Source organism: Castor canadensis, chromosome 1 (assembly GCF_047511655.1).
Source record: "Castor canadensis chromosome 1, mCasCan1.hap1v2, whole genome shotgun sequence".
NCBI lineage: Eukaryota > Metazoa > Chordata > Mammalia > Rodentia > Castoridae > Castor > Castor canadensis.
Genome location: NC_133386.1, coordinates 118,661,888 through 118,675,019, shown reverse-complemented (window position 1 = coordinate 118,675,019; position 13,132 = coordinate 118,661,888). Strand labels below are relative to the sequence as shown.

Genomic DNA, 13,132 nt, shown 5'->3' with positions numbered 1-13,132 from the left:
GGTTGGAGGTATGGACCCAATTTAAGAGCAGACTATAAGTACCCTACTCCTTTTGGGGGGATCTTATCTTTGCCACATGGGTTAAGATTCAGGATCAGGTACAATTCTGAGTGCACCAGGGGATAGGAATTTGTCTAAACATATTAATAAGTATTATGTTAATAAGAGAGACTCTAAGATGACAGATTAGAAGCACCAGTGATTGCTAGCTTCTTTGGGGTTGTGATGGTTGATTTCCATTGTCAGCTTGATTGGATTAGGAGACACCTAGGAGATTAGTAAGGCACACCTCTGGGTGTGTCTGTGAGGATGTTTCCACAAATGACTGAGTAAGAGGGGAAGACCCTTCCTGAATGAGGTGGCACCATCCAGTAGATTGGGGAACTGGAATGAACAAAAGGGGTGGGGGGAGAGGGAAGAAGTCAGGCATTCTCGTTCTTTGCTTCTTGGCCACCATGAACCGAGCAATGTTCCTCCCCCACCTGCCCTTGCCTCCATGGTGTTCTGCCTCACCACAAACCCATAGTAATGGAGCAAGCCAAAATAAAATTTTCATTCTTTTAAGTTCTTTCTCTCAGGTATTTGTTACAGAGACAAAAAGTCTGACTAATAAAGAGCAACAGAATGAAAACAGCTTAAGAGTAGCTACCTCTCCAGGTGGGTGATGGTGGGAAGGCACTGAAGTTTAGTTATGGTGAGGCAGAGCCTTGAAAAACTGGAACAGAGGGTGAGAAAGGTGACCCTAGTAACAAGAACTCTGTGACAACCAGCAGAGGGCAGGATAGAGGTGAAAGAAAGCAGGAGTAAGATACTCAGATACTCAGTGCCATTAGCATAGGCCTTAGCACCGCACAGGAGTGTGGCTGAACAATCAGGGGACCTGAATCACAGAGAACAAGGCACAGGGAAAGTTCTCTCTTCTTCCTAGTACACAATTGCATCACAGTGTTGGAAGTACCTTAAGAATGACTTATGTGTGCTCACTGCTTTGGACATCAAAGACTCCTGCTTCTGAGAATCTGCAGCAAAAGCCGTACACTGATCCAGAGAGCACAGATCTAGAGAGCCAGATCCAGAGTGTCAGCCCAGAGACCCAGATCCAGAGAGCATGGACTTAGAGAGCCAGATCCAGAGAACATCTGCTCAGGCCCAGAGAGCCAGATTCAGAGAGTGCTGGCCTTGAAAGCCGGTCTGGCTATGGGTGAAAGTCTTGGAATCAGAAGTACTGAGAGCTCCATACAGTGGGAAACTGGGATGAGAGCCAAAAGGGAACAAAAGTCACTTGCCATTTAGGATGATCAGTTAGGAAACACATGGGGAGAGGGTGAATTAATATCCAAAATATTATAAAGAAACAGAAAGTATCAATGCCAAAAAGAACAAGTAATACAATCAATAAATGGATATATGAGTTGAATAGACAACTTTCAAACAAGGAAGACCTAATTTGATGGCCAATGAATATATGAAAAAAATGTTCAACATTTTTAGCCATCAGCAAAATGAAAATCAAAACTGTAGTGAGAGTCTATCTCACCCCAGTCAGAAAGGTTATCATAAAGAAAACAAACAATGACAAATTCTGGTGAGGGCGCAGATTCCCACAGTTGGTGGGAATGCAAATTAGTGCAATCAGTGTGGAAATCCCTCAAAAAACCAAAAATAGAGCTACTGTATGACCCAGCTGACATCTTCTGGGTACGTACCCAAAGTAGCAAAGTCAGATGTAACAGCAGTACCTGCTTCTCTGTAAACCCATGTTTATTGCAATACTACTCACAATAGTCAAGGTGTGGAATCAGCCTAGGTGCCTATTAACAAATGAATGGGTTATCCAGCCATAAAGAATAATGAAATTATGTAGTTTTTAGGAAAATAGGATGAAACCAGAGATCATGAGATTAACTAAAATCAGTCAGACACAGAAAGACAAATATCAAATGTTTTCTCTCATCTATGGAATTTCAGGGGGAGAAACAAAAGTACCTGAAAGAGAGACTGTTAGGGATGTCGAAAGGGAAAAGGGAGAGTAAGTATGGAGGTTACTAAAAGTCTAAATATAAACTATCATGTGCCCTGCTATGCCTTCTCCTGGGCATATACCTAAAAGAATCAAGGGCAGCATACAGTAGATATGCCTGCACACCTGTATTTATTGTGACATTATTTACAACAATGGAATCTGCCTAACTGCCCACCAGTAGATGAATGGGTAAAGAAAATGTAGAATATATGCACAATAGACTACTATTTAGCCTTAAAAAGAACAAAACTGTGTGTTTGCAGGAAAATGAATGGAACTGGAGATCATCATGTTAAGCAAAACAAGCCAGACACAGAAAGACAGATATTGTGTATTTTCTCTCATATGTGGAATCCAGATTTTTAAAAAAGATAGAAGTAAAAGGGGGACTATTTGGGAAGAGGAAAGGGGCCAGTGATGGGGGGAAGACAAGGGAAGCCAATAGAGGTGAATATTATCATAATGAAACCCACTATTTTGTACATTTAACATATGCAACAAAAAAGTAAAAAAGTTTCCAGTCCCGCAAGCTGATTTAAGTGCTCTTTTGTACATATTCTGTGGAACCCAAAGTGCTGTGTGTCATGTTGTCTTACAGTTGGTTTTATACGTGTCTTCATCTGAGTGGCTTATGAGCTGTGGAGAGATCATGTCTTGTATATGTTAGTGCTCCTTGTTGAGAACACAGCCCATTTCACACAGTAGACAGTAGATCTTTGCTGAAAAGTCAAATCAAAATGGGTATGTGAGAGCATGCAGACCGTAAATTCAATTCTATTTATACATGTTCATTGAACAACTACATCCTATCAGGATCTTTCAGAGGTTTTTTTTTTTATAGTTATTTATGCTGTGTTTTTTTCCTTTATTGTTTTCCTGGGTGGGGGACTTTGTGGCATTTACACAAGTTCTTACAGTTATCAACTAGATCATACTTTTATCGTTTGACATTTAAATATTCAACTTTTAACTTTTCCTGGAGTTTATTTTCATTGACAGAGTAAGAGAAGGACCTACTTTCTATCTCAGTGACATTTAATGGGGGAGCCTCTGTTCTCCGTATGTGTGGGACACTTGCTTCATCAGTGTATGAATTCCCACACATAACGCTCTGCTTTGCTCCAGCCACCTGTTCACCTGTGGCTGTGGGACCAGGCAGTGCCAGAGTTAAGTTTTTTGAGTTTTGAGGACAGGATCTACTTATCACCTTGTTATGTGTGAAATATAGTTGACCGTCTTCCTTTCTGATGGATTCGCCTTACTTTGCTTTCATATTTTTATTTTGAAAAGGAAATACACTTACACAATTAAAATTCGGAAAGATTTACAGTAAAACTTTTCCCTTTTACTCACCTCTACTCCTAAAGCAGCAGGTGGTTTTAGTTCTTACTGTGTCACTGCAATGTTCTTCATTTGCCTTCTCCACCTTTTTGTATGCTTAACACTCTGCTCATTTAACTATAGATTATGCTTCCTTTTTGTTTCTTTACTTCTTTATTACTTTGTTTGTTTGTTTTTTTCTGACAGTGTTTCACTATGTAGCCCAGGCTGACCTCACATTCGTGATCCTCCTTCCTCAACCTTCTGACTGCTGTGATTATAGGTGTGACCTACCACAGCTGGCATCTTTGATTACCATTCCTGCCAATATAGAAATCCGTCTTTGAATTACTAGACAATTTTCATGTGAAAATTTAGTGTAAGTAAATAAGGGTTGGAGGAGTGGCTCAAGTTGTAGAGTTTTGCCTAGCAAGTACATGGCCCTGAGTTCAAACTCCAGCACTACTCCTTCCCCAAAATAAGTTTTATAGTATATTAATTGAAATTATATTCATTAGCCAAACTCCCAAGTGAGATAGGGAAAAGAGAGGACATGTTTATTCTCTGGTAGAGCATTTTAAAACAATAAAATTTCTAATTATTTTTCTATGAGGCAATAATCTTAATGATTGGTTTATTATTTCATGTGTAGTAGATTCTAGGTTGAGTTGAAGTATACACATTTTCTCAAGTAAGTAGGCAGGTAGCAAGCACCCACGAACAGACACAGAGGAAAGCAGGAGACTTTCAGAGTATGCTTCTGTCATTCACAGGGAGCACAGGTTTGTGACGATAGAGAAAACCCTATGAGACAGATTGAAGTGTTCCATTCCACATTTCATATTTCAACAACTTGGTGTAATTTCAGATGACAACATGTATTTCTTCAGGCCTGGTTTAAACAAAACTGCATTTAACAGAAACAAAATATCCCGTCAAGACAGAACAAGACTATTTTCTGCCTTGCGGTTAGATAGTCATCAAAATTTAGTTTTGATTCAGGTAGAAATTAATCATATGGGACTCAGTTTCCTAAGTTTTTCTGAAAGCACATTCATCCATTCATCTATCGATCGATCTATTGATCAATTGGTCGAGCTATCTACCTATCTATCTGTCTGTCTGTCTGTCTGTCTGCTGAAGGTGTGTTTGGTTTTAATGCCCAAACCAAGAATAAGTCAATCCATGCTCGATGCAGTCGAGGAAGACATGGTGAAGCCATGTAAGAACTCCACCTTTCTTACATCTTACCATGCAATCTTTCTCATTCTCCTGCTGAAAGATTCCTGGTGGCTAGTGCCATGTCGTGACTGGTCCATCTGATTTTTCTCACCTTTTCAGTTTTTTTTTTAAGCATGAAGCTTTTAGGGCTGCTGTTTGCAGTGAAATCCTTTCCTTTGTTCTTCTATTCCTAGTAGATGTGTGGGAAAGTAACTTTGTAAATGATGACTATTTACATGGGTATGTGTTTACCAGTGAGAAACAGGGTAATGGAAAATTCCAAGGCATTAGACCTCCAACTCTTCCTTCAGGGCAGGCACTGGAAAGCATTTTTAACACAATTTACTACTGGAGAGTAGTAACACCGAATTTGAATTCTTGACAGTAGATTGAATCTCAAATCTCAGCTACACCTCTTCCCAGCATGACTCTGAACTTATGAACTAGTCATTCTTAGCCTTAAGTTCCTCATCTGTAAAGTGCTGCTTAGCATCCGTCCGTGGAGTTCTTGCTATTCAAACAGGACAGATTTGGTAAAGTCCTAGTTAGGTTGAGTCTTGCTTGCCTTCATTTGGTCATCTTTGTATGACTCCAGTGGTTGGGGGGTTGGGGTTACCCTCTCTCCCCTGGCTTTTTTTTTTTTAAACGGTTTTTTAGCTGATGTTCATTAAGAGAGTACTTAGAACTGCCACCAATGAAAGGAAATACTGTCTAAGAAAGTGCATTTCTTTAAAGAGCTGTGTCATACCATCCTTTGGGCCCTCTGCTGGAAAAGTAGAATCAAGTCTCAAATAATGCCTTTTTAATTGTATCCTCTAGTATTATAGATGCAGGACAGTACTGTATCAAACCTCTGTGAATGTAAAGTATCTTGCACCTGCTTTATGATACGCAGTAGTGACTGTGCTTTATCAGAGCTGTGTTTAATGATGTTACTCTTTAATGTTTTCTTTCTAAATGATGATTGAGAAGCTAATAAAAAAAATGGTGCCAGGTACCACAACAGTAACAGAAAATTGCTGTTTTCTGGGGTTTTGTTTTTTTTACTTTTTCACTTTTTTTGTTGTTGTTGTTTTGTTTTGGTTTGGTTTTTTTGTTGTTTTAATGGAGTGTGCTAGATGTCTGTATAATTTTGTTCAGATGACTGCAGAACCTGGAAAAGCTGTTGCTGCTATTGATGCATAACATACTGCTATTATTGGTCTTTTTATATAAATATAAATATATATATATACATATATATATAATTTGAATTTTTGGAAACTTTAGCTGTGCTGTCAACTTTGGAAAAAAGTATCCCAGTTTACTGTGTTGAGTTGGCATTGTACAGAAATTAATAGCCATATTGGTCTAGAAACGTTAAACTTAATTTTTTTTTCCATTTGTACAGGGGTAACACACTGTATTAAATATGTAAGGTCTTATCTACGTGGGTTTGATTACAGAAACTAATAAAGTATTCTCTAAATAATGAAAAAAAAAAAAGACAACCTATGTGGTAAGAGCTGCAGTAAGGATTAAGTGGCATACTATATGCAGAGCACTTTGTATTCTCCCCCACTCACAGAGGCCATAATAAGAAGATGCCCACGAAAGTAGATTCATTGACATTTGAACTTATTCCTTCTAAGTTTTCCTTCAGCTAACAACATTTTTATGTCCAACAGACACATGGGCGGCTCAGCACCACCAGATAGCAGCTGGAAAGGAAGTCTCAAAGTGCCCTACAATGTGGGACCTGGCTTTACTGGAAACTTTTCTACACAGTTAAGAGGCTATTTTAATTATTTTATGCAGATTTTGCTGAAAATATAATTCTAGAGGATGACAAAGAAAAGTAGACTCTACGTCATCCAAGTGGGAGACAAAACCAGAGGTAGAAGAGGGCAAAACTTTTATATCGTTAAAATAGGCCGATGTGATTGTGTAAAACTAGAAAAAGATGATTGAATATTTAAAAATTGTAGATGTTGTATCTGTTAACCAGTATTTTTCAGAATGTGTCTTTTATCTTCTTGGAATTAGAAAAGTCAAGATGCATATCCATTCCAACAGTAAAGTGACAAGAATTTACAATGTGATTGGTACCCTCAGAGGAGCAGTGGAACCAGGTAAATGAATCATGGGCTCAGCAAACACTGGTTAAGGAAATCTTGTATGCCAGGTACTCTCTGAGCTCCGGAAGTGCAACGTGAACAGAGAAATGCACTTCTGCCCCAATGACACTCATGGAAACACAAAACCTATGAGTGTGAGGTAGGATTGTGGTGTCATATATATTGGGAAGAAGAGAAAAGTGAATGCTTGTGCTGGGTTGGGCGGATGACCAAGGTGAGTGATAAACCATGTTTCAGTTAGTGGGTCAAGGGAAGATGGACAGGGAGAGAGAGTTTTGAGGTGTTTTCTGGGTTTACTTACTATGTTTTGCATAATGAAGTATCTTCATGATGACTCTAGACATCTGTACAAAAGCTAGCACGCAGAGAACTAAGGTAGCCTCTCATCAATGAATTCTTTATATAGCTTTATTTCACACAGCTAAAGTCTTTGAGAATATATGGACACATGATTTCTATGGGATTTCAGATGGCCTGCTAATTGTTATTTTATAGATAGTCTTATTATATTATGGTTTTGTGCCATAGGATCTCATTGGCTATGTATTATTATTATTATTTTTTTTAACAAAACAGTTACAGTCAAATCACATATGTTTCTTATAAGCATATGCTTTCATTTAAGGAACAAGAATATTGAAATGCTTATAATGAGTATTAAACAAAGCATAACACTATTTATTGGAATCTATTTTCATTAAGCATGGAAGGACAAAAAAAGAGGAGATAAGAGTTCACAGTTTAAAGGGGATTCATCCATCTAAGTGTAATAAATGCCTGGCCAAACATGAAAAGATTGCCTTCAGTTGACAGAGCAATTCTTTCTTCCTATAGAAGACAGAACAAGTTTATAGAGAAAGTTTTTGAGCTGTGTCTTGAAAATTGAATAAGAGTAGGAAGTAGAGAACTATGTTCTCTTACTCTGAAAATATTGGAAACAAAGTGGTAAGAGAGAGTTATATAAAGAGTTACGTAAAGAGGTAGGTGGATAAGAATAATTTCATCCTTTCCCAAAATTACTTATGTGCTTATAATTGCATAATACATTGAAGTGCATGTTTCCTTTATCAGATTCATTCTTTCATCAGATAGAGGAAATAGATATTGAAATCTGAACAAAACAACACATCTGCACGAGCCTTCAGGAAACTTGCTATTTTTCTTTGAGTGCTCTGTGTTTAGATCCTGTTGAATTATTTGCATTTTGATCTTTGATTAACCTGAATAACAACTTCGCACTGTTTCTTTCTAGACAGATATGTCATTCTTGGAGGTCACCGAGACTCGTGGGTGTTTGGTGGCATTGACCCTCAGAGTGGGGCAGCCGTTGTCCATGAAATTGTGAGGAGCTTTGGAACACTGGTAAAGGAAGGTAATATAAACAAAATGTGATAACCAGCTTCTCTGAATCTCGGTTTAGACTTGTGTAAGTGAGTGTGAAAGTACCAACTTAGGGGCTGGGGAAGCAGCTCAGTGGTGGAATTCTTGCCCTGGGTTCGATCCTCAACACCACAAGTAAGTGAACATCTCCTCAACAGCGACTATGGATTGGTAATAATACCAAGACAAGCACTAATGTTGGTTAATTATATTGTTTATTCTTCATTTACTTATAGAACATTTATATTATTGGCATTTGTGCATTAAATAATCTAAAATAAAGAAATTGCACTGTTCTCAGTTGCTGTTCGCAGCCAATAAAATGACTACAGGAGGGAACACAGAATAGGTCACAAAGCAAAGCTGTCTAGTCAGAACTCTGTACACAGCAGTTCCTGGGCTCCTCTAGCCTCACAGTCAGGCCACCTGTGCTAACTAACTGACGAGTCTTGGAATTTGATCTACCAGAAAAGGTACCACTAGTCTGGTCTTGCTGCCTCCTGGGATTCTGCCCAAAGTCTGGTGTCATCATCCTCACATTCCCAGCTATACTGCATCATCAATTTGGTCATTTACAAATCTTCACATGAAGATGAAAATAAAAAACTTAGTTCAAGTGGTTGCTTTTTAAAATACTCATTCCACATGGAGAGCAGAAAGTTCATTCTCTTTACCGATTCTGCCACTAGGTATTTGGGGTCTGTAAGATGTAAACTGCATATTTTGAGCAGCAATAAAAAACAATAGTGAAATTGTGTTTGGTTTGTATAACATTTTTTTCTCAGAGAAGGTGTTTTCACATGTGTGACTTAGTTTGAACTTACAGAAACCAGGAGAAACTTACCTAGTTATTTCTGTCCATCTTTATGGAAAAGTTAACCAAGGGTTAGCAAATTCACTGGCGATTGTAGAAGATACTAAAAGAATGCAATGATAAGGAGCAATAATGAGTAGGTGATTTGAATGATATTAACAGACTTGAAAAAAATCAAACACTGGATTCAATAGCTATAGGATAAACATTCCTAATAAACACACATGAAATAGTTGCTAACCTAATGTCAACTTAAAAATTTTGGAACAGTTACTAAGAACTTCATAAGCATTTCATTTAATTCTCCCAATCGTCACGTGGTGTCTCCTTCCTTACTCACGGTATAAAAGTGAAGCACTTAAAGACTTGGTCAGTTGAAGTAAGTTTTCCTGGGTCACCAGGCTAGTAAAGTGAGAGAACCAGGGTTTGAAACAAGATCTTCCTTTAATTCCAAGACCAGTGTTTATAGCCTCCAAAGCCCTATGACCTCCCTACTGAATTACGAGGTTTTCCTGATCTCAGCCTCCTAAGATTGCAGGTGTGAGCCACAGTGCCCAGGGATTTTTAAAAAATAATCATATTTCTCATTCTTTTTGACTATGATTCTTTTATTTTCCTTCTGGAAGGATTTTTTAAGGGGGGGTCACTACTGGGGTTTGAACTCAGGGCCTTGCTCTACCTCTTTACCACTTGAGCCACCTCCAGCCCAGCAAGTTTTTTATTATGTCCCCGTGGTATTTTATTTTGTTAAACTACTTTTAAAACAAATGGAAATTGTGTAAGTAGATTCTGACCATAGTCGTCCTTTCCTAATCAAAACAAGCAGTTGGTTTTGTGTTTTTGTTTTTCTGCCCATTTGGGCTTCACAGTGTCTTGGTTTCATTGTGCACTCTTCCAGCATTTATATATTGTACACGTGTGTTTTAGGATGGAGGCCTAGAAGAACGATTTTGTTTGCAAGTTGGGATGCAGAAGAATTTGGTCTTCTTGGTTCTACTGAGTGGGCAGAGGTTAGTTGATATTTTCTACAGTTAAAATTTCATAATAACAGAACAGTTAGGATTTAATTGCCACACATGAAAAATAGCAAGTGACTTCAATGAGAAAATGCTCAAAGTTTCTTCAAGACCATCTGAAGCTGTATGTCCTTGTTCAAAACTCAATGATGGAAAAAACCTTATCTCACATAAAGAATTTGGTTTTGTTTAGACTTTTTAGAAACACTTAATGTAAAATTAATTAAGTTGAATGGATACATAGTAAATAAATAGACACATTGAAAACCAAACATCAGAACCTGCTTGGTTTCTTTCATGTTTCTATTACATCTTCCAACACAGCCCCCAATGCTATCCGCACATCATCGTCATAATCATCACCATCACTTTTTTAGAGACAGGGTCTTACCTTGTGGCCCAGGTTGACCTTGAACTTTTGATCCTCTTGCTTCAGCCTCCTGAGTGCTAGGATTACAGGTGCATGATGCACGTCCAGCTCAAATTATTTTTATCACCCAGAATTGCATATATTTTTCCAACTTCATCTTGGAAACTGCGTGTTTTGGAGACTTCATTGATACCTAAAAAGAAACCACTTTGCTTTTTGTCCTCATTCGAAAAATGTGCAATTATCAATTGTTACCAGCAGGTGGTGCCATCCTACATGAGCACCTGACTTCATGTCCCTAACATGATTTAATTTCATAAAATTACTTTTCTTTATTTTCCTTTTTGTCAGTACTGGGGTTTGAACTCAGGGCCTCATGCTTGCAAGGGACGAGCTCCACCACTTGATCCACTCCACCAGCTCCTTTTTGTATTAGATATTTTAGAGATAAGTCTTGCGACCTATTTATCCCAGCTGGCTTCGAACCGTGATCCTCCTGTTCTCTGCCTCCTGAGTAGCTAGGATAACAGGCCTGAGCCACCAACACCTGACTTAATTTAAAAAATTTTTGACCCATAGATTTAAAATAGCTCATTCCCTGTGAATCAGGAAAGGTTATCTATTTAAATAATGAGATGTTTGTGGGAAAATTTCCAATGAAAAGTCTCAGAGGCAGCTCATTTTTGCTGAGAGAAGTTTTTGAAGGACAAGGTATGTTTTGGTTAAGAAATGTAAATTTCTCTTTCCCATTTACCACAAGTATGTGGACATAAGTTTGTTCCTAACTGCTAGTTTGAAAAAGCTTTGCTCATTGTTTCTCCCTAGTACCTTTACTGAAATTTTTTCAAACAAATTCTCTTTCAAGAATCTTACATGCCAAGTTTGTGGTTAGCCTGGGTCAGCTTCATTCAGCCGGCTACATTCAGGAACATTCAGCAACATTCAGGGAGGCGGGTTATGACTATGTGCTTATAGTTCTGTCTTTTTTGTGGTCGTTACAGGAGAATTCCAGACTCCTTCAAGCACGTGGTGTGGCCTACATTAATGCCGACTCTTCTGTCGAAGGTAAATATTGTGGGCCTCATAAGAACAGACGATTGTGCAGCAATTTAGTTCATAAATTGTGCCCCAACGAGTCAGCAGCCATTTGCACGAGGTTTGGGAGTGTGCTGTTGCCTTTGACTGGAGCAGGGCCTGAGCGCTGGTTGAGAGATTTCGTTTTTTAAATGTTTTCATCTGCTTTCTACTGTAGCGTGCTTATTGAGGAAGCCAGCGTTCTTTGCTTTGCTTCATCTGCCAGAGTATCTTAACTATGGCAGGAATTTAGTGAACACCTGTTAATGAGTACGTCATGAAGTCACACAATTTTGTGATTTAGAATGCAGTGCATGATGTTGAGATTTAACTCTCATCACATGACCATGCATACAAATTTTGGAAGAATACTGCTTTCTAAGATTTGACTCTTTCACCCAATATTTGCATTTTTACATTTTTCTTTAATTCAACAAGTATGTGCTGAGTACCTCTCTGTGCAATGTACTTTTCTAGGAACTCAGTGGACTCCAAGGTGAGAAGGAAGAGTCTATAACTGAGAGTTTATGGCTCAGTATAGATGACAGCACAGATCCATCTCAGATTATAGCATATGCAGGCACTTTAAGAGGAATTTAATCAAACTTCTCTGGTTGTTCAGAGGAGAGTAACAGCAACTTCAGGCCAGGCGTAAGAAAAAGAGTAGACATTTGAGACAGCCTTGAGGACTGATGTGCTTTTAATAAGCAAAGGGTGGAACGGATGGTCACCTTGGGTTGATTTTCATGAAAATGAGATAGTTCACTGTCACTGCACTCAAACCCACGAATCTTTCTCATCCTTGCGCACATGCTCCTCACAGCGTAACCTGCCGTGCTAGGTGCTTGGTTGCTCTTCAGTTGCTGTTTAGAGCTCATTCGTTTTTACTTTTTTTCAGTACTGGGGTTTGAACTCGGGGCCTACACCTTGAACCACACCACCAGTCCTTTATTGTGATTTTTTTTTTTTTTTGAGATAGGGGCTAAGTGAACTATTTGCCCAGACTGACTTTGAAGCACTATCCTCCTGATCTCTGCCTTCTGTAGAATTATAGGTGTGAGCCACCGGTGGCTGGCTTAGTGTAACTTAAAAATGTAAAGTAGCCATGTCAAGAATGGGAACACTGAGCCTTGATGGAGTCATGTTGGAATTTACATTTTCTTCTGTCCATATGTCCTGAAAGTGAGCTCATACAGGCGTGTCAGGTCTCTCTCCTCCTCAGGTGGGTGGATGATGGTCTGTGTTTATTTCTGGCCTTGCCACCTCCACCTGTGTGACTTCAGGTATTACTTTGTGGAGCTGAATTTTCTCACCTCTAAGTAGTTACTATCTCAAATGTCCTTATCAAGAAAAGGAGTTCATATTTGCAAAGCTCCCAGACCTGTGCTTGTGTAGAGTAAATGTCCAAAAATGTTAATTACAAGTACAGTCATTACTCATTCATGAGATGTATGATTAAATGAAACACGTATGCCCCACAAAATAAATACTCCAAACACACAGTCCCCAAATTGGGAGACATAATGTTCTTTTTATGTATGGCTAGTCTTTTAAGATTTGATTTTTCATGTCTTTTGGGATTTTTTTTTGGGTAGGTTTAACTCAGGGCCTCACACTTTCTAGGCAGGTGCTCTGCCTCTTGAGCCACCATTCCAGACCATATTGATTTTTGTTGTGCTTCCTACACAATTGGGATGACAGACACACCCAGCCAGCCACTGGCTGACAGAGGGTCTTAATAACTTTTTGCCTGTGCTGGCCTCAAACCACTAATTCCCCTGACCTCTACATCCCAAG

At 38.8% G+C, this 13,132-nt stretch overlaps 1 protein-coding gene across 1 annotated transcript in view; it reads left to right on the top strand.

Annotated features, from left to right (window-relative positions):
* Folh1 (folate hydrolase 1) overlaps window positions 1–13,132 on the top strand; it is a 48,101-nt gene that overhangs the window by 21,797 nt on the left and 13,172 nt on the right. The window contains exons 8-12 of the mRNA XM_020180074.2: window positions 6,232–6,330; window positions 6,590–6,675; window positions 7,934–8,053; window positions 9,803–9,885; window positions 11,263–11,326. Coding sequence (XP_020035663.1) covers window positions 6,232–6,330; window positions 6,590–6,675; window positions 7,934–8,053; window positions 9,803–9,885; window positions 11,263–11,326 — 452 coding nt within the window. The remainder of the gene's footprint in view (window positions 1–6,231; window positions 6,331–6,589; window positions 6,676–7,933; window positions 8,054–9,802; window positions 9,886–11,262; window positions 11,327–13,132) is intronic.